A 26965-nucleotide genomic window follows, 5' to 3' on the forward strand; every position below is an offset into this window, starting at 1 on the left:
AAGGTTGCTCATCACGTCGAATCGGGCCTTGGGCCGGCGATAATTCACATAATTCAATTTGAAATACTTCATTGGAGGCGGGATTGTTATACCGCGAAGAATCTGGGAACTAAAAAAATTTGGGTGGATGAATTTCCACCGAGATATTTTAGGGAACTGACCAATGTTGCTGACCGGTTGAGAGAAGCCGGATTTCTATCGCTTTGGAGGGATTGGTACAGCTTTGAAGTCACTTTGTCGAAAGTGGTTTATTTCTCGAGTCGTGGGGAGGATTCGCAAATTTCGTTTGCAAATTTGATCCCTGGCTTTGACGTGTGGGCGGTGGGGTGTGGCGGGTCAATGGTGTTATTTTTAATGAGAGAATCAAGCATAACTAGAGGGAGCTTTAATACTGTATATATGGGGCTATTAAATTCTGTTTGACAATTGGGAATGTGAGGTGGTATTACATGTCGCGGTAAAATCACAAGTTGTGAAACGGAGTTACAATGCGCTTGGAATATTTACATATGGATGGACATCCAATATATGTACCATGGAGGATGGGGATTGTTCACATTTGAGCTAATGATGAGTTATTTACATACAATTTGCATACATATGTTCATTAAGATTGGAATTAAAGTTGTAAAATGTCGATTTTTTACGGACCGGTATAATCTTAATATCAAATAATAACAATTTTATTACCGAGAAATCGGAATGCTAGAGTTCTTCTAAAACAGGAAAACATATGTAAGCTTGACAGAACAATTTTATTCAGAGATGGAATTGAAATAAATATGGGATAAATAGTCGCCACATTTTCTATGGTAAATAAGTATGTATATACATGCTTATTTTCCCCAATATGTTTCCATAATTAGTGGACAGGTGCATACATACAATCCAATTTATTTATTTACTGTTATTCACCTTAAATAATTCAACCAATATTTATTAAAAATTCATAATTTTGACAGCCCCGCAAACCAAATATGCATAACAACACTACAATTTCTAGGTTAATTTAACCCATTACATTTAAAATTTGAAACAATTCAAATTCACAAAATTGATCACATCAAGAACCAATTTGAAGTTTTCGGCTTCTTCGTTTGTTACCTTGCAAGCGAACTTGTCCCAAATCGTCTGTGCAATATAGCGGAGCTCGATACCATTTGCGCCCAAGTCGTCGGCCAGGGCCGTGCTCTTGCTAACTTCTCCAACGGCGACTTGAAATTGTGCAGCGATCATTCTCTTAACCAAGTCATCGATATCTGCCTCCCATCCTGGTATATATTCTGGCTCAAGACGAAGCGATGGGGTGGCATTGCTTTCGGGGTAGGGTGACATTTTTTCACGGGTATGGGGCAAGGAAAGACTTTCTTGGTTGGACACAAAGGGTCGTGGGTCATCTATGTTATGTTGCACTTGCCCCTAAAATTTATTTTATTGAGTAACATATGGTATGAAAACACAGCAGAATTTTTTTAAATATTTTGTTCGTTCAAAATAATTAATAGCGACAACAAAAGTCTGAGATGTTATCTGGCCGAGTTTGTTAAAATCATGGGCTATCTATGTATGTATAATGTCACCGAAAGGTTTCGATTTTAGCACCCACCCACCCCACGTATACATTAAGGGATATGTAGGATATTTTAATATGGGGCAGATAGGAGGACGTAAACCACCCACTAAGTAAAATGTTGACGAATTATATGGACGTTCCCTCAAGCAAAAAATATTTGAAGTACCATGTTTTAAAGGATTTTGGTTTCTATTTTTTGTAACAGAATTATTTACGACAACTTACTGAATGTCTTAGAAAATCTTTTGGTCTTTCCAGCCTTGCAGGAATAAGGGCTCGACTCGAATTTCCAAGGGTGGAAAACAGTTCGAAAATTATATGGATCAAGGTGGATGCAAACTTATTGGGACGCACGGTGGCAGATATGTTTCCAGAAATTGATTCCATCTGTAAAGAGTCAGATTAAAAATTAAAAATATGTTCGTGCACTTTTCGTAGGTGTTATTAGACATTTTTGTAGACTAATTTCCTGCAGGTGTTTTTAACAGAAGAGCCACTGATCTTGACAATTTAATAGCGAACCAAAATAAAATAAAAAATTAAGTAATTTTTGGAAACGTATTTTTCTGTCAAGTGCAAGATATCTCGGGCCAATGGGAGTAATTTCGGCATGGTATGAAAATGACATCGGTGTCGCACCGAAAACCTCTGGAAGTTGCAGTCTTCCTGACGCCGAGTGGACGTGAGTCGTTTCCATTTCTTTGGGGGCTCCAGTGACCGCGTGGCTGCCAAAAACTGAAATAAAATTTTCAAATTAACTGGACAATGCTGTAATTAACTTGCAAAGCACGTCTCGCGATCATACTTAAAATTATTATTTTGTAATTAAAAAAAATATGACATAGGTAAATAAACAATTGAGTAGACCATACCCAGTAAAATTAATACCACAGAAACTTCCATGTTTCTGAGACCTTTAATTCTTCGAATATATGTATGTATGTATGGCTGGGTTTAATTACTCAATAAATCTCAATTAAAGAATGATGACAGGGAACTCCTCTGCGGCTTGTATTTATACTCATCTACATAATTCGGAATGTTGTTGATTCCAACCCATTAATTAATAGGTATGGACAATGTCCTTCTGTCATAAATAAATGATGTCTCATTTGCTAAATAAGCACCTCGCTTATGTAAAATTGTATGCATTTGCAGAAAATGCATGAATGCTTCATTTATTGAGAGCTAATTAGAGTAAAAGTTGCAAATGCATGCTAAGTAAGTTTATCGACTTTTGGTTCATAAACAACCTCATAATTTACTGAATGAAAGCATTATTTGCAAAAAGCACGTCTTAGAAGGGTGGCTTGTTGATTGCATGAATATTCTGGAATATGCAGTGAATGTCAGCATTTCTTTTTGGATTAAATATTTAACAAGTCTCGAGGTAAGAATGTCGACGACTATTTGCTTTAAGTTTGCAGCATATTTTACGCTTAAAAAATTACACACATTAAGCATTTTCGGGTAAAAACGTTAAAATTGATATATAATATGTATGATAATACACATTGGCTCGTATATCAAGTCATGAAATAATCGCTAATAAATATATTTTCAAATCAGTAAAGACGTCTGTATAACTGAATCTTAAGTTAATTTAACTGAATCTAAATCCATTTGGTATAATAGGAACATATGTATGTATGTATTTATGAAATTTCTTGAAAAAATACAATTCCCTGCGTGAATTTACATTTCATTCATTTGCTTGCATTTTGTGCACCATTAATGCAGACGTAAGAATAATATTTTGCACAAAAGAAGACGCTGATTCATTGTTACTGTACTTTTTGCTAACTACAAACTTATGCAAGAATGCACTTAATATTGACATCTGAACATATGTACAACTGTGTACATATGTAGATATGCACTTGGACATTGCGCTGGTCGTTTATGCAGTTTCATAAAGATATCAAATGATATATGTAGGTAACATGTAAAATGATAATAACATACACATTTAGTAATGCATTCTCTGCCAACAAATTTCTATACTTCATTAACAAATCAAACTACAAAGTTTGCTGTGCTTTGAATTTGCACATTATTATTTTACGTATATAATACGTAGCATATTACATACATACATACATGTACAGTTTGGTGTGCATGCGCACCAGCTCTGCAAAAAAGTAGATACAACTTGACCATCGAATGCGTAAGTTCATTGTGATATCGTCGCTGTTGATCCATAGCATGCCAAGTTGAAAACCAGTTGGGAACATAAAATGCCAAGTTGAAAACATGTTGGAACCATAACATGCCAATTGCACTACATTTCAAAGCAGTCTTGGCATGCTATGGTTCCGACATGTTTTCAACTTGGCATTTTTTTCTTCCAACTGGTTTTCAACTTGGCATGTTATGGATCTGCAGCGACGATATGCACCTGTTCATACCTATTTACATACATCATAAATGCATGTATGTACCTACGTATGTACATGCATACGTATGCATTTACTTACCTACCTATGTATGAGAATCTGTTTATGAATAATTTAAGTAAATAAGCAGTCCTCAGTTCATAGCCGTAATTTCTCAGTACAAATTCATGCTTGGCTTTCAGCACGCGACCCATCAGCGTAGTAAATTAGTAATCTAACAAATGCTAGAGCTTTTCACGTCTGCAAATTTTTTCAAAAATGTTTCACTTAATGATTTCCTTTATTTTACCCGGCATCATCAAATAATATACATATATGTACATACATACTCTATATGTATTTAATTAACGATGCTTGTTTTGAATAGATCAAGGCCCACGATTATTTGACACTTTAACTCAAAGTCAAGCAATCGTGGTCAAGGTCTTAAAATGTTCTTCTGCATGTACCTACGATATCCGATCTCCACGTGTCACCTTTAAATTTCTTCATTTTCCATATGGAGTGGGCGAATTAATTAAAACAAACATCCCCAGAAAATATGATCAGTCGCCACCAGGTAAATATTTACCACCAAAAGTGCTTCATTAATTTCCAATAACTATCGATCCTTTCACGCCAACTCCACAAGTAAATAATGATAACCAGGAAACCAAACCTTGTCACTAAGACAATCGATAATCGATTAATTACCCGGCGCGTGTATGAGAATTAATTATTAATCCGCATACCCAGCGCGTGCATGTATCGGCATGGAGGATCACTTATTTACAATAACTCTACGATTTAAACGCCGTATAATTCATATGCTGGTATGGCAACGCATGACAACATTTTCTAGGTCAAGCAAGTCCACAAAATTGCACAATAACTCGTCCTCCGCTCACTTTTTCTTTGTCACACTTTTGCCCTCAGTCTTGATTCATTCGTTGCCACGGCAACGTCCCCTGGCAAAATGCCCCCCCAAAATAATAATAATAATAATGAATTTGAAGAGTTTCCCTCCCCACCACGTGAGAAAAATATTGACAGGAGAAAATTAATTGGCACACCCCATCCCGCCGTGGTTCCTTTTACGTCCGCTCCCCCTTATTTAAAATTTAATCCGTACATAACGAACGGATACAGGAAAAATGTGGACAGATTTCATAGCTGTGTGAAAAGTGCGTTTTCCTGGAATAATGAGACGATCAATATATGGACGCATTTTGTGGGGTGGGCTGTATTTTTTGGTTTAACGGTGGGGGAATTGTTTAGTGGAGGGGGAGGAGCAGAGTGGGGGATTAGGTTAAGTGTTTTAGTTTGTTTTCAGGTATGTGATAAAATTTCATGGTGATTTTTTAAAGAAAAAAATAATTTGTTTTCATGGTTAAAAAAAGAATTTATCGTTTTCATGATTCAACAATTTATTATTGTTTCCATGATTTAAAAATAATAATACATTGTTTCCATGGTTACTTACAGGCATGCATGTTGCTATCGTCGTGTTATCATACGTTTTGTTGCTGCAGTGACAAAAGTTATCATCGTTGGTATGGATTTAAAGTTAATTAGTAATTAAATCCTTAATTAAAAATTAAATTATTCACATAGGTTACGAGCCGATTTACTTGGGGTATCGCTAAGTCTACTAGGAATTTACCTTAGTGGAATATATTTCGCGTATAAATGTGATCAGGTAAATGGATAAAATTAACTACAATTAATTAATTAATTACAATTAAAAATACTAATTAATTATAAATTAATATGTATCTAGTTCTGGCTCAAATTTTACACCTTTACCGTCCTCGCAATTTTGCTGATCGCCTTAGCCGCTCAACTTATCCCTGCCGACAGTGAGGGTGGTTTCCAGTGGAGATTATTTCTATTCGGGGCGTGGGCTGCGTACGGGGTCATTCCGACCGTTCAGTGGGTGTGGATGAGGGGTAGTGGCGGCAATTTCGAGTATTTGGGGAAATTGGTCCACTTTTTAGTATTCAATGGTAGTCATGACGATTTGGATCAGGAGGTCAAGGTGAGTTTCTTGATTGATGCATAGTTATGGTTGTCATGGTTACGAGGCATTCATAATAATCATTTTCTTTGTTGTTTTACACAGCACCTGCTTCCACGAATTATTACAATGTATCTCATCTCTAGTTTGGCGTTTGGATTTTATGTTTCCAAATTTCCTGAGGTATTTACGAAATCAACAAAATTTATAAAATGCAGGGTGGTTTACATGTCTCGTAGTATATACGAAGGAAAATTTCGTAAAGTGAAGACCCCATAAATCTCGATTATGTAGTTACGAGGATTTTGGATTTAAATTTTTATTGAGTCATTGCATGTCAACCTTTGTACGTCCTTAACTACGTAAACTTATCAAACGAAAGAGCTTTTGACGAAAATTAATCGTCTCTGAGAAAATTTTTGCATGCAAAAATTTAAGAGGATAAAAGCATGTTTTTGGTTCTTGTGTAAACTGATCTTGGTTAACTTATGTATGTACATACGTGGTTGCAGACATGCGAAAATTGTCATGAAATGCATAAGGGATTATTCAACTCAAAACTGACGAAATGACGTATGTAGTTGCCAAATTCACGAAATTTTCAATTTTTCCTTCTAAAATTTCCCATTGTACCGAGACATTTAAACCACCCTTTATTTCGAGGCACACACCCCCTAATAAAATTATTATATTTCCATACATTTGTAGCGACTGTATCCAGGCAAATTCAACTACATCTTAAGCTCCCACAATATTTGGCACATTTTAATCTTCACCGCGTTATACTATTGGTATCAATTCGTCGTCATGGAGACTGATATTTCCTGCTCAATCTAAAAATCGACCACGTCCTGGACCACCGCAGTTATTATCACAGCCTAAGAACTTATCAATGTCAAATCCCCGGTCAATTAAGCTCTGATCGACACCCAGGGTCCCAAAAATTTTATCTTCTGCCCCCAACAATCCTAAACTTAACCCCGTCCGAAATTTGATCGGAGGGAAAAAATGTATCCCCAAAATTTCCGAGGTACAAATGTAGCTTTTATTCTTAAAAGTGGGCAAGTTTGAGAACGACATTGTCCCCCGAGCACCATAATTAGCGAGGAGTTTTTGCAGAGGAGCGATCAATCCACCGATTAATTTATTTATGACTAAATTACACTCTTTGTTGCCATGGTTTCCATTATTTATATTTTTATTTAAGTTTTTGTTGTCAAATTCAATTAAACTGAAGCACGGATAAAATTGATTTTTTAGGTTAAAATCCAAGTAAGGTAGTTTAGCAAAGGGCGAAATTAACAAGAGTTGGCTCGGTAACGTGTCAAAGGTTGAGAGGAAACCGGATTTTATCTTATTTTCTATAAATTTCGTAATTGTTACATTTTCCACTTTACACTTCTTCTTAATGTCACTTAAGTCTAATTGAAATTCTTTAATTGTTTTCTTATTTTTTACTAAATCACCGTGAAATTCGTTATACTCGGTTAATATATTTTTTAACTGGGAACAGAAATAGTGTGGCGTTAGAAGCATAGTTTTTACCAAATTTACCGGAATGACCACACCCTCGAACGGGTTAATAAAATAATCACATTTATTTTCAAGTAACGTGGATAAAAAATTAATCCACGAAATTCCATCGCCGTAACAATGATGGAACATGAATAGTAAATAGTCATGGTGATTATTTTCCACAAAATAAATCCTCCATTGTGGCTGGTCGCTAGGCAACCGGGTATTTATTAACAATTCGGTAAATTCCTTAATATCAATATTTTCCACTTTAATTAAATGATTACTTAAATTTAATTCGTTAATTTCTTCATACACGTAAAAACCATATTTCTCTTTAATGATTAATTTTAACTTGGAAAAATTTTCATTTTTAATTGTCCTGGTTAATTTGGTGTTAAAATCACTATAAAAACTGTCGCTCGTTTTGTTAAGTTTAAATTTAAATATTATATTTGACGGGGAAATAGATTCATTCGCCCAACAGGAATCTAATGGGGGCAATATTTTGATATGTTTTCCAAGGAGACAGGATTTTAAAATTAATTTGTAAATATAACTTAGGATATAAGACAGCAGTAAAAATAGGAATAATACGTAGGAAAATATGTATATTATAAATTTTAAAATTGTTATGTAATTTCCTGGGTTACGTTTTTCTGGGATCGTTATTACTTCCATGGTTACTGTCTATGTAAGAATAAGCGTCTCTTGGTGACCACCAGACACGATCTGGTATACATATTTATTGGTAAAGTTAAACAAAGTAAAACGGCTCATGCTTACAAATATGTGTAGCGTAGCCATGGTTACTGTCTACGAATGTTGGTAATGAGACACCATCAGGTATGGGAACGTGCATATATTACGTCATCAAAAAGGTGGGTGGGTGAGTTTTGGTCACTTATCCTACTCACGTTAAGCTTACCATGAGTAGGATAGGGAACGGGTGGGTGTTATGGCCGTTTATTTTATAACTTAATGTATGCACGTTCCCTAGTCATATTTATTATCAAACTTGAACAAAATAAAGCGACTTTTGCGTATAGTGTAACGAATGGCGATGTGATAGTAAGAGAGTAAGATTGCGCAATGCATTTCATGCAACTGTAATTTTTAGGGTTAATTAAGGAAAATTACATAATTACACACGATGATCGATGATGACCTACTTCCTCTTTGTTATAAAGTAATAAAAATATGCATTCATTGATTAAATAAATTGGAAATAAGAGCCAACTTGTGCATTTGTCTATGTAAAGGGACCCGTTGTATGTACATTGTACATATGTAGTGGGGGAGTCTCTATAGGCATGGGAAAAATTGTCATCTCATGTTTTATTGAACAGGTTATCATATCACTGTTTACATTATTACGAGTGTTGCTGTTTTTTATATTGTATGTATTTATTAATAGTTGAAAATGGTAACAGTCGTATCATAAAATAATTGAGAGTGCATATGTACATCGTACACTCTAAATAAAAAGTAAGCAAATTGCTACCGGGCGGTGTCCATATATGACCTCACCGCGCACCGGTTTGGTAGCATTTCACCCCATCTTGTAGCATTTCCTTACCCCGCTGTAACGGTTAGTCAAAATATGGTAGCAAATTGACTACAGTTTCGTAGAAAATCGCTACCAAACCGGTGAGGTCATCTATAGACACCGCCCGGTAGCAATTTGCTTACCTTTTATTTAGAGTGTATGTATACATATGTGGCGATTTTCTTGAACTGCATTAAAAAAAATTATGCAAATATGTCGCTATGGAAAAGTCAGAAATAATTTTTACGGTGTAAAAAGCAGATATAATTACAAGCAACATTCAAATGCTGATGTTACATATATTTTTGCGGTAGTCCATTTATGTATGAGTAACATAACGTAGGGGGTGTAATTTTACTTTTTGGCGGAAGTGTGGTGCATGGGCTCAGGGCATAAAAAAGTAGGATTTCGTTCCAATTCCTGACCATTTTTTAATTCATCCAAGTAATTTAAATATGTATGACGGATTTTTAGACATCAATATGGAAACATGGAATATGTAATTACATATGTACTCTCCATCCACGGAGGATTGAACTTTTACAGAAATTGAGAATTCTGTGAAACTATGACACTGCCAGTCTCAATGTTCCCCGTCAGCATTATTTGAGGGAAGTTGAGACTGGCAGTGGCGTAGTTTCACAGAATTTTCAATGTCTGCAAAAGTTCAAAGTTGCGTGGATGGAGAGTAGATAGCATGGAAACTTTGAAATTGCCTCCGATATCGGTAATATTGTTATTACCAAAGCGTTGACATTGGAGGCTGAGCAGGATTTTTCCTCTGTATACATAGGTATGTATGTTATCCTTCTGTGATAAATTATTACTAAGGCGGTAGAATTACATATTTCAGGCGTGTCCAGGGTTAAGTTGGAAAAGGCGACTTTAAATCATACTCCGCAATTCGTCAAGATTTGTGTCCTGCTATACTATTTTTTGAGACGCAATTTCAAGGGAAACTGGCAGGTACAAAGCATTTTTTGTAAAAATGGTGAAATTCATTATGAATCTGGGTAAAAGTACAAGCCTCGCGAATCGAGTTTTTTCTAACCGTGAAAAACGTCGCTTGACGTGACTCGAACAAGACGTTGCAACACTTCAAAACGGAAGGATGTCTCAAAACGAGAGTCTACCTTTATATTTCGAAGTATAAGGATGCCAAAAAGTGTAATTTCAAAAACATTGAAGACCACCTCTCGTCATACCCACCCATTAAAAAGTTAAAGTCATTTAAAATTTCTTCAGCGCTAACTCGCCCCTGTCAAGTCGTGGCTCTACACGGATACTGAAAATTTTGAAAAGTTGGTTCCGCAATATTAAAGTACATAAACTGGGGGTCACAGAAAAAATAAAACGAAGTCTCCCAAAGTACGTTGAGCACCAAAAAATCACAGTCCAAAAATGTGGCAATAAATTGTGTCACCAAATGTCATTAAAAATTATCATCATTTATGACGAGGAGTACGACAAAGTTGATGGTTCAAAGACTTCGAAAAACACATTTTTGCACTCGGTCAACCCTGTGGGTGTAGACTATCAACGGAAGTTGTTCATGAAAACTATATTCCCTGAAAAATTAATAGTTAGTCATGCCACGGATAACATTGGGAAAGGCGTCCTTAAAACAGAAAACCCTCCAAATGCTCCTATTTCGGAGAAACCGACAAGTTTTGAGTCTAATGCAAAAGCAGGTAATCTAAGCTTCGCTATAAAGCGAAAAAGCTGGTTGGATTCGAACGTTAATGGCAAAAAATCAGCCAAGACCTCCCGCAATCGGGTGGAAAATCGCTAATTTGAGGGTTGGTGCGGAAAGTCAGATTAATGGCCAAGAAAGGGCTGCGACAAATCTTCCGCGACAAAACTTGGTTGGTATGGTTACCACCTACACTGTACCGAAGGTTTTATAAAAATTTTCTAATCAGGACGAATTCCACAAGTCATGATTCACATTCCAACTTAAGCCCGGACACCCTATAGTACCTCCACCGGTAACAAGAGTATCATCAAATTATTGAGAGTGTACGTACATATTATAGATATGCATATTTATTCACCAAGCTTAACGCGCAAATATTTTATGCACAATATTTTATAGCAGAATTATTGAAATTTACTCAATGCTACAAATAATCAGCTGTCGCGGAATCCTAAAAAACTCGTGAACTTATTTGGAAAATTAATGGTAATTTTTTTTCGAAAATAAATTTTAATAATCTTTTTGTGTCCCCTACTGCAGAACTATTTTATCTACAAGGTACAAGTGCCAAAATAATAAAATTATTGCGTTTTGGTTAGTTAAATTATTTCTGAAGTTCGACATCGAAAACGACGGGAACTTTTCCAAAAATTTTATAAGGTCTGATGAAAACTCAGTCCGTGGGGCATAACCACTTATCAAAATTTTGTCAAAAGTACTTACAGTGCAATATACTATATGTACCTTGGATAAAACCCACGTTAGGGATTTTTAGCATCAAAGTCGTAAAATGTGGGGCCTTAAAAGTGGAAGAGTTGCGTTAAAGAGCGCATTCCATTAGGACAAGTATGAAATTAGACTGCAAAACGGACTTAAAAGATAAGCATAAGGCAAAAGTGGTTTTATATAGTGAAAAGCATGCTAAGTCCACTGATAATAGTCGCAAAGACGATTTTTGCATCAGGACCTCAGAAAAAATATATTGCTCAACGCCATTTTATAAGAACACTGGTTTGGAAAACTAAAAAAGGACACCTCTCCAAATTTGACCTCGCCTCATTTCGCAGAGTACACAAAATCGGAAGCCAGATATGCTTACCTATAGTTTGAGACATGGGCTTTCAAATAAAAAAAGTTAGAAATCTCTACGACTAAAAACCACCCCGCAATTAAGGTATGAATTCGTCAAAACCATGTCCTAACGCCTTTTGTAACTCGGGTCCTTCTCTAAAACTGTTTATACAAAATCTTGACTGTTTGTTTTAATATTACTTAGGACACTTCCAGCTTTACCCTCAATCTTCATTTGACCCAGTCTGTCCGTTTTCAAGGTCAGCAGGTCAATTTCCCGGTGCACGGTCCGATTTATCACTTTTCATGGTAAAGTATCAGCGAAGATGGAGGCACAACGTTATGTAATTCATTGTGGATTCTTTTATTATTTCATGCAATGATTATCTAGGGTTGTAATATTAACAATCATCCTCCTCTGACCTCTTGGGTTATCATGCCCTATGAGTCATTCAGTTTGGAAAGTGTTTTTTTGGCTCCTTCCAACTCTGGGGGCACTAGAGGGGGCATTTTTGAAGCTATCGCCCTAAAATTTGAAACATATCTTTCTGAGAGTATGATCTTACAGCCTACAAAAAATCAGTTCAAAATTCAACTCTCCGCCAGAGATATTCATCCGCGAATTCGTCAAAACCATGTCCTAACGCCTTTTTCTTAGTGAGGCAAATACCTAACAACGAAAAAATTACTAAGTATGCATTTGACCCACCCCAAAAAAGTGACCATCTGCGATATCTCAGTCATTTTTCAACCGATTTTGATGAAATTTTGCACCGATTATTGTTACATAATATAGAAACGGGATCTGATCCGACTAAGGGATTACGTGATCTTGACCGGAATTATGGGCAAAAATGTAGCCTTAGAAACACATTTGTAATTATTGCTAGTTACTAGCAAACTTTATCAAAAGTTTGATACCCACGAATTGTAGGACAGTTTATCCCGAAAATTTTAAGTATAAATATATCAAAATCCGTTAAGAATTGGCTTAGTTATTCCAATTTGAAGTTCAGAAATTCCTGCTCGTGCTACGAATCATTGCCATTGACAACGACGCAAGACTAATAAATTGAAAACAAATTACATTCAAAACTGTAAACAGCATAACTAATTGTTTCTTTAACATGCTTGGTAAACTGCGTGAAATTGTTGTTGGTTTTGCACCTCCAGATCAGGTCTTTTGGTGTTTAGTAATCTAGGCCGGACATTTTGACCAAAATGATATAAATCGGTTAAGAAATAACGGATTTATTCAATTTTAAACACCCAGAATTTAATAAAATTATTCCGGATCAAACTACTGAAAAGGGGTAGTGCAATGCAGTCATCCAATGGACAATCTAATTCCCCAATTAAAAGTTATAAATAAACAAGGTCCCTAAAAAGGGGAAATCTTAGTGAGGGGGGGCAATCACAACTAATAAATAAAATTAGATTGGAGAATTTTTGCATCACCGCTCTCGGTACCATTTTTATTACTGGAAGCATTAATCGTTTAAATGGAACACTTGCTCCCTCAAACGGTTCGATGATTTTGCATAGAGTAGCCAAATTAATATATGAAGTTGAAATTTGTATATTTTTTTAAACAAATACGTTGCTCAGAATTATTTAGCCATTATATCTTACATCTCTACCTCAGTTAATTTAACCCACTTCTCGTTCACTACACAGTAAAAATGTATTCCTTCCTCAATTTATTCAATAAAACTAAGAATTCATGCGTATGCAAAGAAAAATTTATACTGCATCCAGTAAAAATGGTACAGAGCGGTGATGCAAAAATTCTCCAATCTAATTTTATTTATTAGTTGTGATTGCACTCCCTCACTAAGATTTCCCCTTTTTAGGGACCTTGTTTATGTACTCGAACAAGCATATTCTTAAAGACTGCATTCATCATGCCAACGTTCCAGATATTGATGTCATTCGCAGCGGTTATGACTTATCGGGGAGGTGAAAATTCAATGTGGGTATTACTCCTATGGATCTATTTCCTTACCTTGTGCACTTCTCTGCTCGTATTCTCCGCTGCAGCGCAGATCTATCGGATAAGTGAGGATTGGATTAAAAGTTGTAAATTTGGGAAGAGGAAAAGCTGGGAGAGGAAGTTTCATAAGTCTCTGATCCCACTGAGGTTACAGTTTGAAAATAACTTTGTCGAAGTGTTGACGCCTTTTGTCGTACAGGAGTTTTGTATCAGGCAGACAATCTCGTTTCTAATGGTGACTAAATGAGTTGTCTTTTTAGAATGAGCACAAGTAAAATACAACATTCTTCATTAGCATTAATAGAATAAAGTTTGGTTGAAGAATTTGTATAATATTCACGTAAATACTGATCCTCTAGTGGTGTCTGGGATGACTCGGCTGATTAGAAATTAGTGTAATTTTCCTCTAATCATGAACTTAATTAGTGTGAAATTTGCAAAACATGCAATCTAATCATGTCATACGTTTATCTTATTTTGATCATACTTTTGTAATTAAACATATTATGTAATTAAACATACCATATTAAATATGGTAGTTGTATAATAAAGAGCCGAAGAATGGAACGTTACATAACGATTTGTTATTTCCTATCGCATTCGCCTTAAGTTAACCCTCAGTGAGATTCGGCACGGATAATTGTCCTACATACTTAAGTACCACTCACTTGTGTGACACAAGTAGGCAAATCCCTTGAAAATTAAATTACTAAATAGATATAAGCTACATTTACCTATGTATATACATTAAAAGTCATGAATTGTATATAAAATCTATATAATATCCTGAATCTAAATATTTACACATTGACATTAGGCAGAAGTGGCGCAGAAATGTTTCTTAGTATTTACATTACACATCAGCATTATTGAATTGATATTTCCTCAACAATATTGACTAACATGGTCAAGAAAATAAATTACGTGGGGATAATATGGCTCTTAATTATTTCCTGAAAATCATTTCTAAATAGGGGGCATTCTCGTCGTCTGCTATAGATATCATGCCACTTTTCAATATTTTGATTCATTAGGTCTCACAATGGAGGTCTCCCAACGTATGCTCACAGATTTGGACGAAACTGGCGTCAATCGATTACGAGAATAATTAGAATTAAATTTGCAAATGGAACTATCTGCCAATGCTCAAGTTTAGCGAAGATATTTGCATAAAAACAGGAGAGAACGCACCCCCAAGGCTGGAAGTTTCTTATTTTCCAAATTTGCTGCGTATTTTTCCCGCTTTGGATGCAAATATCTCCGGGCAAACCTGGGCATTGGCAGATAGTTCCATTTGCAAATTTAATTCTAATTATTTTTGTGATAGATTGGCGCTAGTTTGGTCAAAATCTGTGAGCATACGTTGGGAGACCTCCACTGTCAGTAATAAATATGTATTAATATACATATTTACGTGTCCTTACAACTCCACGGTCGAACACGATTGTCGATGACTGTCAAATTTCTAACCGGCGGAAGTAATTCATGACTTAAGCAATATTGACAAAGTAAATACACTCTTTAGAAAAGTACGCTTAAATTATTACTAGCCGAAGTACACATGTGTGTACCGGACTTAACAGTCACGGTAGGTAATAAATAATGAGCATTACCGTGACTGTAGAATTTAGTATAAGGTTTCATAAGTAATGATATTCTGTATTTGTATGAAAATGCCTTTATTTCTTTGTATTGTAATTGAGTGTCTCATAACCCCGTAATTTTGAGTTTTCCGGTTCTTTTTGGGTTTGGGTCACTATTTTTTCTGTTGCTGTGTGAGTGAATATTTGTATGGATTATTCTTGGTTTTGAGTTGGTCATGAGAAGTTGTATAAAATTTATGCTCCAACAAATTAATTGATTCTAATTAAATAAAGTGGTTAGTAAATGTAATTAACTTTACTAGTTCCAGCTTTGATTTTGAGATAAGGAGTCGCAAGAATCATAAGTCACGAAGAGTTTTTAAAGTCATACACCGCATACTACTCGGCAATCTTTAAGTGAGGACTTATCTCCGGGTAGTAGGTTTGCTTCCTCCACAGTGACAATAAAGAATTTTATACCCAGAAACAAACCACTACCATCTGATAAGAAGTTATTACAAAAGAAATTCCACCGCATAGGTATGTGTGACTCTATCAGATTTTTAAGAGTGTTGTAGCGACGAAAATTACCTAGGAATACCTACATTACATAGATACATATTCAATAATCATATTTTGAACGCTACAGCTAAATTCTGTACTCTCTTCCAATTTCGTACTTTCTTCCCAATTGACTGAAAAATTTTACCAAAATAATTTCCATTTTTCTCATACATACATATAACGCTACCAAGAATATGAACAAGCTTTATCTTCTGGAAGGGAGAGTAAAGCGTCATCTAAAACATGGCAACTATTTCCACTGCATATATTCCAAATGGGACGATGATCTCGGACGGATTGTGAAAGTTACGAAAACCAGACAGAGATCTGTATTTAGCTTCACAATTCTGCAACTTATCGTCATCGCTCTTCGTGTTTGGTCAATTATTTCCAAGTCGTCAAGCTCCACGGATCGTATTATTGGCACTGCCGTGAAATGCCTAACATTGTCTGGGTTCCTTTTTCGCTGCAATCCATGGCCTGATTACGCTCAAATTGAATTCTTGAATTATATCCTGTCTTCACGAGGTATGTAAAGCCACGTAGGTACCTAAATCCGTTCAACTAATATGTACATACATTGAACGATGCTAAATTAAATTGCTGAAATTATTTGATGTTGAACGATACCTCGATCCAACTTAACGGATCTTCAGAAATAATTTAAGCAAATATACCAAATATATTGCTGACAATGTATGTATGTATCTCTCTCCTGTTGAGCGAGAGTTGATTGATTTTAAAAATTCGTCGATAAAATTGATAGAAATTTGCAAGGACAAAATTTGATCGTATTTATCTGGTTTGTTCAATTTTTTTTCTAACAAAACGTAGAACAGTTAGCACGCTAACTGTTCTGTACGCTGTATACGCTGTATGGTGTACGCTGTATACCATAAAATTATTCGCTTTACTTTTTATGTACATGTATTTCTTTTTAACTTTCTACTTTTCCTGTTTTCACTTCCGTTGATAGAAAATATTTCCAACTTTCTCAAAACAGCCAAATTTAAATTATTATTAGGCCAACAAACAGCCAAAGTCTTTCTATTGGCGTGCAGCGAAGTCAACTAAATGGATTTGATTTGCATTTCAACCCGCCTCCAATGTTAATCAAATTCGCACGTGATTTTAAGGGCATAGAAATTCTGTCCGGTTGACAGAGCCGCAACGCAATAGTTTTAACATAAAATTAGCCAAGAGGGTTCTATGGAGATACATACGCATTGGTGAATTAAAATTTTCTCTCTAGGTGAACGATACGGCAGGAAGGAAAATCTCTGCCTTACCTGCCTAATCTTATTAATGGACGCGCTTGAGCTTGGGTACTACAGCATTGCGACATTTATGTCCGTCGTGGCGATGCTGCTTCCCTGCCTGCCTGGCCTGGCGAGTTACATCCTCTGCTCAAGCAGCAAAATATTTTGCAGTAACAACTTCCTCCTGCGTATTGTCTTTGCCGCCTTGGAGTTCCTCATGTTCGTGCAAACCTCGATGGGTGCGGCACACTACATCGTGATCTTTCTCCTGACGGCTCTTGTCTTTCTGTGGATTGAGTGCGGAACCCTTATTTCAAAGGAAAAAGTCGACAAAATTGAGTATAGAAAGGTTCAAGTCTTGGAAAAGGTGTTGAACTCTTGTACGCGAAAAAGCATCTTTCTCCAGACTGCATTCATACTGCCAACGTTTCAAATACTCATGTCCTTCGCGGCTGTTATGATGTATCGCACAGGTCAAAATTCCATGTCAATAATATTCTTGTGGATCTATTTCCTTACCTTGTGCACTGCTCTGCTCGTCTTTTCCGCTGCGGCGCAGGTATACCGGATAAGTGAGGATTGGATTAAAAGTTGTAAATTTAGTAAGAGGAAAAGTTGGGAAAGGAAATTTGATAAGTCTCTGATCCCCTTGAGGTTACACTTTGGAAATAACTTTGTCGAAGTGTTGACTCCTTTGGTGGTACAGGAGTTTTGTATCAGGCAGACCGTTTCGTTTCTAATGGTTACCAATTGAATAGTCTATTTAGAATGAGCAGAAGTTGAAACAGAGTAAAATATACAACATAAGTACTTATGTAATTAACACTATCATTTTAATAAAGTGGAATTATCAATATAGCTTTATTCACGGTCACAATTTTTGCATATGTATGTACGTACATAAATAAATAAATTTGTCTTATTCGAACACGAACTAGTTCTAAAATTATTGACAAATATCTACAAACCTCAAATATACAAAATATTTAAATTTCCACATTTACGTACATATGTACATATGTCGCATCGGATTTTAATTTTTGTTATACAGAATTTCATCCTTCAGAAACTTTTTGACAAGAATGTTTTCATGAAAAATGTAATGATGTTCATCAAAAACCAGGGCAGGATGTTTTTTCATGAAAATAAATCTGAACGCACCCGAAACAATAAGATACAAAATACAGATATACATATGTAAATGTCCGTTACGTTTCAAGTTTTCTTCCTATTTACTGACTGAATATTTACATATCAATCTATTTGTATTCGTTTTGGATTTCTGATCCCTATTTTTTGGCACGGAACCGGTCACTAATAACAGCACGACGAAAGTAGATTTTAGTCATACAAGTTGACACAATATGATCCTGAGGTCAAGCGAGTGGCGGAGTTATGCACCTTACAGCATAGAAAACCATCGGAAATAAGTACTTCATAAAAACATAATAAGCACATCATAAATACTAGTATACCATCATAAATACCATCACAAATAAAGTTTTTATGGGTACATTTTAAGTAAAGTTTATACGGCACTACGTTTATGTGAAGGGAAGGGGTAGAAATAGTCTTCGGGTTGGGAAAGATGTGCATAAAAACTATTTAATTACCACTTGAGTTGCGCACGTGGCCAAATTACTTGAAAATTAAATTACTATATAAATACAACTTAACCTACATACATACATATTTACATTAAAAAGCATGAATTTTATATAAAATTGCAAATACTTACCATACATACATACATATGTATGTATATTTACACAATAACCAACCCTGGCGCAGAAATGCTTTATCTTATTTACCTTATCTGCCATAATTATTAATATTTCGTCAACAATGTTGGGTAACCTGGCAGGAAATAAATTAAGCCGAGATATCTAATACGGTTTTAAATTAACAACTTCACACTCAAACAGGAAACTTTGTTGGTTATATTTGCCAGCGAGTACCGAATTTTCAACCGGCGGAAGTAATACATGACTTGACCAATATTGACAAAGTAAATACACTCTTAGAAAACCAGGATTAAATTAGGACTGACCGGAGTACATACATACAAATGTGCATATTTATGTATATAGGACTTTACAGTCAATGTAATAACGAGCATTATCGTTCAGTAATGTTGTGATAATAGAAGATTTACCACTTAAAAACAAACCACCACCATCTGGTAGAAAGCTATATGGCAAAATGATGTCTGGTATTACAAAGTCAATTACAGTACACAAATACATATATGTATGTGTGTGTTACTCATATTTTTAACAGTGCAGAATTGACCACGCTTGTCTATCTAGGAATGTATATTCAATAATCATGTTTTCGACACTACAGTTATATAAATTCTCTTCTCCAATTCCGTACTTTCTTCACCATTCGCTTAAAAAATCTATCAAAATAGTTACCGTTCTGATATCATCTAAAGTTTCCAAGAATATGGACAAGCTTTCCATTTTGGAGGAGAGAGTAAGGCGTCATCTAAAACATGGAAACTATTTCCACTGCATATATTCCAAATGGGACGATAATCTTGGAAAAATTGTGCAAATTACGAAAAAAGACGGCGATCCGTATTTGACTTCACAATTCTGCAAGTTATCGTCATGGCTGTTCGTGTTTGGTCAATTCTTTTTAAGGCGACAAGTTCCAAGGAGCGTATTATTGGCACTGCCGTGACATCTGTGACATTAGCTGGATTTCTTTTTCGCTGCAATCCATGGCCGGATTACGCTCAAGTGGAATTCTTGAATTACATCTTTTCTTCGAGGGGTAAATCTGTTTAAATAAATTCAAATAATAGCATGCAGCGATACGTACATAATTAATTAAATCCCTAAAATTATTTGATGTTGAACTTTACTTTTACTTTCAACTCAACGCAACTTCAGAAAGATGTATTTTGAGAAAAGACAGGCTTACGGCTAACTAGTGTATAAGCCTGTCTGTCGTCTTTGCTCGGCGAGACCTGGTATGATTTTCAAAAATTCGCCTACGAAAGTGATAGGAATTTGCAAGGGCCTAAACTTGATCTCTTTTGTACAAACATTTTTAGCAAGACACAAAGTAGTCATCTGCCATGGGCTGGGAATTAAAATTATGTATTACACGTGTTTCTTATGAAGGATCGAACACAATTATAAAATATTGACTATAATAATAATACCATTCATAAACAGGGTCCATACACAAAATCTATCGTACCTATTAAAAAGGCAAGATCGAATATGAAAAGTGTAGCATATGGATTTTCTATTTTAACATCCGTTACCAGAAAGCATTTCCAGCCCGACTTTTCCAAAATGGCGGAGAAATAGTTGTACTGAATTTTAAAAAAATAAGCAGAGTTCTTTAGTGATTAATCATTAATTAAAATTCTCCCCACAGGTCAAAGATCCGGCAAAAAGGCAAATCTCTGTCTCACCTTCCTCATCTTATTAATGGACGCGCTTGAGCTCAAGTACTACAGCATTGCGACAATCATGTTCGCCTTAACGATCGCCCTTCCCTGTCTGTCTGGCCTGACGAGCTCCATATTCTGTTCACCCTGCAACCAAATATTCAACTTCCTCCTTCGTTTCGCCTTTGCCGCCTTGGAATTCTTCATTCTTCTGCAAACCTCAATGGGGGCGGCACACTACATCGTGATTTTTCTCCTCACGGCTCTTGTCTTTCTATGGATTGAGTGTGGGACCCTTATTTCAAAGGAAAAAGTCGACAAAATAAAGTATAGAAAGGTTCAAGTCTTGGAAAAAGTGTTGAACGCTTGTACGCGAAAAAGCATCTTTCTCCAGACTGCATTCATACTGCCAACGTTTCAAATACTCATGTCCTTTGCGGCTGTTATGATGTATCGCACAGGTCAAAATTCCATGTCAATAATATTCTTGTGGATCTATTTCCTTACCTTGTGCACTGCTCTGCTCGTCTTTTCCGCTGCAGCGCAGGTGTACCGGATAAGTGAGGATTGGATTAAAAGTTGTAAATTAAGTAAGAGGAAAAGTTGGGAAAGGAAATTTGATAAGTCTCTGATTCCACTGAGGTTACAGTTTGGTAATAACTTTGTCGAAGTGTTGACTCCTCTGGTGGTACAGGAGTTTTGTATCAGGCAGACCGTTTCGTTTCTAATGGTTACCAAATGAATAACTTGTTTAGAATGTGTAGAATAATTTGAATACTTAAAATATAAAAATTGAATAAATGTTATTAGAATTTGTCTTTGTTGAATAATTTGTATAATATACGCGTACATATTAGTAATATTTATGTCGGAGCAGACATGTAGATTTGTAACGTGTGTTCTCCTAACACTATGCTAAAATCGTGAATTAAATATGTATCAATGTAAATGTATGGTTCAAACTTTCATCGAGGATTCTTCAATATACATATATTGACGCATTCACCAAACTTCACGTGGAAATAATCAATTATTCACAATATTAGTCGAAAACCCGTCATGCTGATTAGCTTATATAAATATGCACATAAGTACCATAGTATATGTAGATATATATGCATAACTACCTTAGGCGACATATTTTAACCAATTTACTCAATAATATTAACCATTATGAAGTAAATTACGTGAAAATAATATCGCTCAAGAGTAATACGTGGAAACTCCGTTAGCTGCCAGAAATCGTGGCACGGGTATAAGAAAACGTATGTATGTATATTTGCATTTGACAGAATTTGACAGTACGTACATATCACAAACAGCCCACGATGAAATGTCTAACTTTGTATAACAAGATAAACAATTTTGAATCTTCATCATGACACGATTTACTGTTCCCAAGCTAACCTTGAAATGCCTATGAAACTACTTGCGTAAATATGGGTTCACAAAATGTGTCCCTTCGATCGGTGAAATGAATAAATATGATTCATATTAATGCGACACGGTCCATTCCATATTTACAAAGTACAATTGAAGAAGTCCGTCCGGGAAATGTGTATTCATTAAACCATGGATTCAATTTAATAGTTGAATAAGTACCTCCTCCAATTACTGACGGGATCATTAAGCCATTGATTAACACTTGCCTGTAAAAAAAGTATAAAATACTGACAATTCGGATCATCTCAAGGTAACAACCATGACTAAACTTTCCACTTTGGAAGGGAGGGTAAAGCGTCATCTAAAACATGGCAACAATTTCCACTGCATATACTCCAAATGGGACAATAATCTTGGAAAGATTGTGCGAGTTACGAAAACAAAACGGCGATCTGTACTTGGCTTCACAATTCTGCAACTTATCGTCATTGCTGTTCGTGTCTGGTCAATTATTTTTAAGTCGAAAAGTTCCACGGATCGAATTATTGGAACTGCTTTGACTTCTGTGACATTATTTGGCTTCATTTTTCGATGCGATCCATGGCCTGATTTCATTCAAATGGAGTTCTTGAATTATATATTTTGCTCGCGAGGTAAAGCTAAAATTTGAATCATAAAGCGACCCGTAGTTGGCCTGCAGGAATTAATGATTTCATGGCTTGTACGTTCAGAAATTAACTTTTCAAAAATGTTAACCCGACTAACCGGGATTTTAATTTTTCCAAAACAACAGATTGAAATTTCCTAATTTTCAGACAATATGTGCATGGTTATGATGAAAATGTCTTAATATATAGATGGATATCATGTTAAGTAGGCCCCCATTGAATTTATCTATTAAATAGGCAATCGAATTTGGTAATTGTATATAACACATGAATTTTCTACCTTCAATTGCTTTCATTTCCGCTATCAAAAAACATTCCGAGATTAAAATACTTTTCCAAGACTAACTTGACATTAGTTCAAATTTTGAAATATAATGAACAGGATTTTTAATACGTATTCCTTAATTAAAATTTTTCCCCACAGGAGAAAGATACGGCAAGAAAGAAAATCTATCCCTCACCTGCCTCATCTTATTATTGGATGCACTTGAGCTCAGCTACTACAGTGTGGCGGCCCTGATGGCCGCCTTGACCGTCATACTTCCTTGTCAGCCCGGCCTGACCAGTTCCATCCTCTGTTCAACCAATAAAATATCTCAATGCCCTCAAAGTTTCCTTCGTCTCGCCTTCACTGCCTTGGAGTTCCTAAATCTCGTCCAGACCGGAGTGGGTGCGGCCCATTACATAATACTCGTTCTTCTCACGGGGCTTATCTTCCTGTGGAATGAGTGCAGTATTTTTATTTCCAACTGTAAAAAGAATAACCTTGGAGTTCAAATTGAGTACAGAAAGGTGCAAATTTTGGAAAAGGTATTGAACGCTTGCACTCGAAGACGCATCTTCCTCCAGACTGCATTCATCCTGCCAACCTATCAAATCCTCATGTCTTTCGCGGCACTTATGATTTATCATGCAGATCAAAATTTCATGGGAGTTGTATTTTTATGGGCGTATGTCTTGACGATCATTGTCACTCTGCTGGTCTTCTCGGCTGCAGCGCAGGTCTACCGGATAAGTGAAGATTGGATTAAAAGTTGCAAATTTGGCAAGGGAAAAAGCTGGGAAAGGAAGTTTCATAAGTCTCTGATCCCACTGAGGTTACAGTTTGGAAATAATTTTGTCGAAGTGCTGACTCCTCTGGTCGTACAGGAGTTTTGTATCCGACAGACAATCTCGCTTCTGCTGATCACCAAATGAATATTTTTAAAATGGGCAAAATAAAATATAGGAAACTATTAAAAATTTAGTATTAAATAATACCAAGTGGTCTTCATACAGTAAGCAAAATATTACATAGATAGTACCTTTACGTACTTTTTATTACTATATTATCCCATGCACTTACATACGTATGTACATATTTAAAACTCTGCACGCCGTTGTATTTGTATGCATGTACACGTAATTCTTTTAAAACTTCGTTAACATTTTTAATATTCGGCAATTATATACATGTATATGTATGCATTTATCATATATCTATACATTATTTTATATTCAAGTGACCAAATGGTCTCCTCAACTATTTACAGTCCTATTCATTTGAAACATGGTTATTATATAAATACGTCGATTTTTCCCTATTATTTTAATATTATAAAATAATGTAATTACTAAATTCTGTGACACAAATTTCGTCGTTGAGTTTAAAGCCTTTAGAATTTAGTCAATTTTTCTTTAATATTTATGTACATAACTCCCAAACCCTTAAAAATATGTGTTACGTGCATATCTATACCAATAAAACACCAGTGCTTGTAAAGCATACCTAATCATAAGTACTATTAAATAATTTCCAATTTGGACTGTCCGAAGAATTCATATAACGATCGAAAACGAATTGAGACAACATGTCGTTAGGTTGTTATTTACGATTCCTAAAACAAAAATTTGTTTTTGTCTAACTGATCACTGATTTATGACAGCTACCGTTCATGTTACGAAGCCTGACGTACTTATAAAGACATGTACGTAACCGTCCCCGGTGAAATTGCATAATTTTTTTTTGCATAACGTAACTTAAGCAGCTCATAATTTTTTTCAGATGACGGTTAACCTTTAGAAGTAAACTTCCTGGGTCAAATTACCCAGTATATTTATAGCCAAGTAATTGGTTGGCACGTAAGACTTGTATAACATACTTGGAATGTCTATTTCTATGTATTTAAAATAATTTTTGTAGTTTGCATAAAGAGCTAAATATGCTTTTACCTACTTTTTCCTAATTGTACCTACTTACATATACATATGTACCTAGCTTTACACCTACTTTCCCCTGTAAGTGCTCTAATTTTTCCGTAAATGACCAAAAATAGAAGCACCAAGCTAGCAAGCGTGTTGTGTACCTAGTCCCTCTAGCTTTAAACTCGGGTCGAGATATGTTACATATACACTAATTACATAATGTATAATGCATAATGTATGCATAATAATTACAGGCTTTTCAAATATAAAAATTATGTGAACTAAATATGTCAATTATGCCGAAAATATTATGCACATTTCAAATACTCGCCTGGAATCAGGGTTGCAGAAATCTCATCTCACCTTCATAAATCTCATCTCACTGAGATATAGTGAGAAATAGTGAGACATGAGAAATATGAGAAATAGTGAGATTTATGAGCCATGCACTAGCGCCACCTAGCGGACGGGGTTATGAACTACAAGTTTATCTCATTATTTCTCATATTTCTCACTCAGCCCCAACTGAGATAAATGATATAAATCATTAAATCTCACTAAATCTCACTCAGTGATATATATCCCTTGTAACCCTGCCTGGAATAAGTGGTACAGTTACGGCTTGATGACGTTTTGGGTACCCCGTTAACGACGCAGTCTTTACCTTTAAAGCTAGGACTTTGCTTTGGTCATTTTTTTATTCTAAACGAAACATGCCTTCGGATACAGGGTTTATTAAAGAACATAAATTTTTGACAACTATATATTCCTAAAATTAAACATGCAATTGACAAATTATCTCGTAAAACTTTCCACATTTTGGAAACCCTTCTCCTCTAAATTTCAATCCCCCACTGTGTTTCAAGCGTTACAATGATTCGTAATTTTTCACATAAATTATACTCACAAACCTTAACGTGGGATCGCATATCTTGGAAACCTCGTAGGACGACGCCATGCCTAAGATTGATCCCCTGGTTGTGCTTATCCGCGATGACCATGGTTTTCACTGTGTTATATATCCACGTTATTTTCAGTCGAATCCTGTCAAACGTGAAGGACACCGACATCTCAGCCTCATTGGAATTTGTGATCATTTTTGCAACGATAGCACACATCCTTATCTGCAGAATAGTTATCACTTACGTTACTCAAGGTGACGAAATTCGTTTCGTTGTCGGAAATTTGCTCGATTTACAGAAATCTAATAGAAATTCTGGTAAGTATTCTGGTTGAAAATGGTACAGCGACAAAATGTAACATTTAAAAAATCAGCCCAAGATTTTACTACAAAATCCTGTATTAAAATAATATCAAACGGTATTCATATGTATATGACTATCAAAGTGGTATTGATAAGTAAAATGTTGTACGGTTTAATAGCTCGGCATTTAAGTTTTACCATATCGATAGCAAATTTTTAGCCAACCGGTATAATTTTAAAACCAAGCCGTAGCAGCTCGAGAAATCAATACCGACCAAACTACCTACACACCATATTTTTAACAGTGTCATATGTTTAAAGGTTCATCAAAGGACGAATATGTGGTCGCTCTTGTCCTCCATTTTCTCATTTTTCTCACCGCAACTCTCCCCTTCGCCACTGGAACCGTTCCATATCGACGCCACAATATTGACCCGACCTACGTCATTTTTCGAAATTTTACATTTCTGCCATTCCATGCTAAAATAATTATTCGCTGCATCCTCGTATTTTTTACCTCTTTGCACTTTGCCATCCTCGTCTTCGGATTCGCCATCCTCCACACGAACGTTTTATTCTGGATGTTGAAACCTTTACATGAAATGTGCACAGGGTCGAATCAATTTGCCCCAACATTTTTGAAATTCCGCCAACTCCAAATTATCAACCAAGTTTGGAACGAACTTTACCGTCGTGTCATGCTATTCGGTGTATTCAGCATTTTAATCATTCTCGTCATAATGGGGTATATTTTGATCAAGTTGACGTTCATTGTCCCGCTCTCGCTAACGTTCATGGCGGGCTCGCAGATTATCTGTGCGGGTTTAATGCTACATTTTGCGATGCCTTTAATGGTCCAAGTTACAAAGAGGTCGACAGATTTTGTGAGGTATTGGGAAATGCGGGGATGTTCATCGCACAG

At 35.7% G+C, this 26965-nt stretch overlaps 2 protein-coding genes and 1 long non-coding RNA gene across 4 annotated transcripts; 1 reads left to right on the forward strand and 2 right to left on the reverse strand.

Annotated features, from left to right (window-relative positions):
• Positions 1 to 861: 861 nt before the first annotated feature.
• On the reverse strand, positions 862 to 2583 carry LOC110855675. 2 transcript variants are annotated; one of them, XM_022104086.2, is made up of 4 exons: positions 2446 to 2583; positions 2220 to 2308; positions 1799 to 1960; positions 862 to 1419 (listed from the first exon to the last, which is right to left on the reverse strand). In XM_022104086.2, exons 1-4 carry the CDS (start codon positions 2474 to 2476, stop codon positions 1024 to 1026), a joined length of 678 nt encoding a protein of 225 aa, XP_021959778.1. In that variant the 5' UTR covers positions 2477 to 2583; the 3' UTR covers positions 862 to 1023. The 2 variants fall into 2 exon arrangements, with proteins under 2 accessions (XP_021959778.1, XP_021959779.1); XM_022104087.2 differs by having other exon boundaries at positions 2213 to 2308.
• A 2308-nt stretch (positions 2584 to 4891) lies between these two features.
• On the forward strand, positions 4892 to 8719 carry LOC110855774 (progestin and adipoQ receptor family member 3). Its single transcript, XM_022104164.2, has 6 exons — positions 4892 to 5281; positions 5434 to 5501; positions 5563 to 5647; positions 5729 to 5986; positions 6071 to 6148; positions 6674 to 8719. Exons 1-6 carry the CDS (start codon positions 4925 to 4927, stop codon positions 6800 to 6802), a joined length of 975 nt encoding a protein of 324 aa, XP_021959856.1. The 5' UTR covers positions 4892 to 4924; the 3' UTR covers positions 6803 to 8719.
• LOC118437332 lies at positions 5351 to 6770 on the reverse strand. Its single transcript, XR_004836025.1, has 2 exons — positions 6637 to 6770; positions 5351 to 6143 (listed from the first exon to the last, which is right to left on the reverse strand). It is a non-coding gene; the product is annotated as an uncharacterized LOC118437332 (long non-coding RNA).
• Positions 8720 to 26965: the final 18246 nt, after the last annotated feature.

This window comes from Folsomia candida, unplaced genomic scaffold (assembly GCF_002217175.1).
Source record: "Folsomia candida strain VU population unplaced genomic scaffold, ASM221717v1 Fcan01_Sc013, whole genome shotgun sequence".
Lineage (NCBI taxonomy): Eukaryota > Metazoa > Arthropoda > Collembola > Entomobryomorpha > Isotomidae > Folsomia > Folsomia candida.

Bases quoted from the DNA above. Each gene is read 5' to 3' on its own strand.
- LOC110855675 (XM_022104086.2), bottom strand. From the start codon at position 2,476: ATGGAAGTTTCTGTGGTATTAATTTTACTGG. The intron at 1,961-2,219 runs GTTTTCGGTGCG...GACTCTTTACAG, and splicing joins GAAGACTGCAACTTCCAGAG to ATGGAATCAATTTCTGGAAA. The intron at 1,420-1,798 runs GTAAGTTGTCGT...AATAAATTTTAG, and splicing joins AAGATTTTCTAAGACATTCA to GGGCAAGTGCAACATAACAT.
- LOC110855774 (XM_022104164.2), top strand. From the start codon at position 4,925: ATGCCCCCCCAAAATAATAATAATAATAATGAATTTGAAGAGTTTCCC. The intron at 5,282-5,433 runs GTATGTGATAAA...GGTTACTTACAG, and splicing joins GTGTTTTAGTTTGTTTTCAG to GCATGCATGTTGCTATCGTC. The intron at 5,987-6,070 runs GTGAGTTTCTTG...TGTTTTACACAG, and splicing joins ATTTGGATCAGGAGGTCAAG to CACCTGCTTCCACGAATTAT.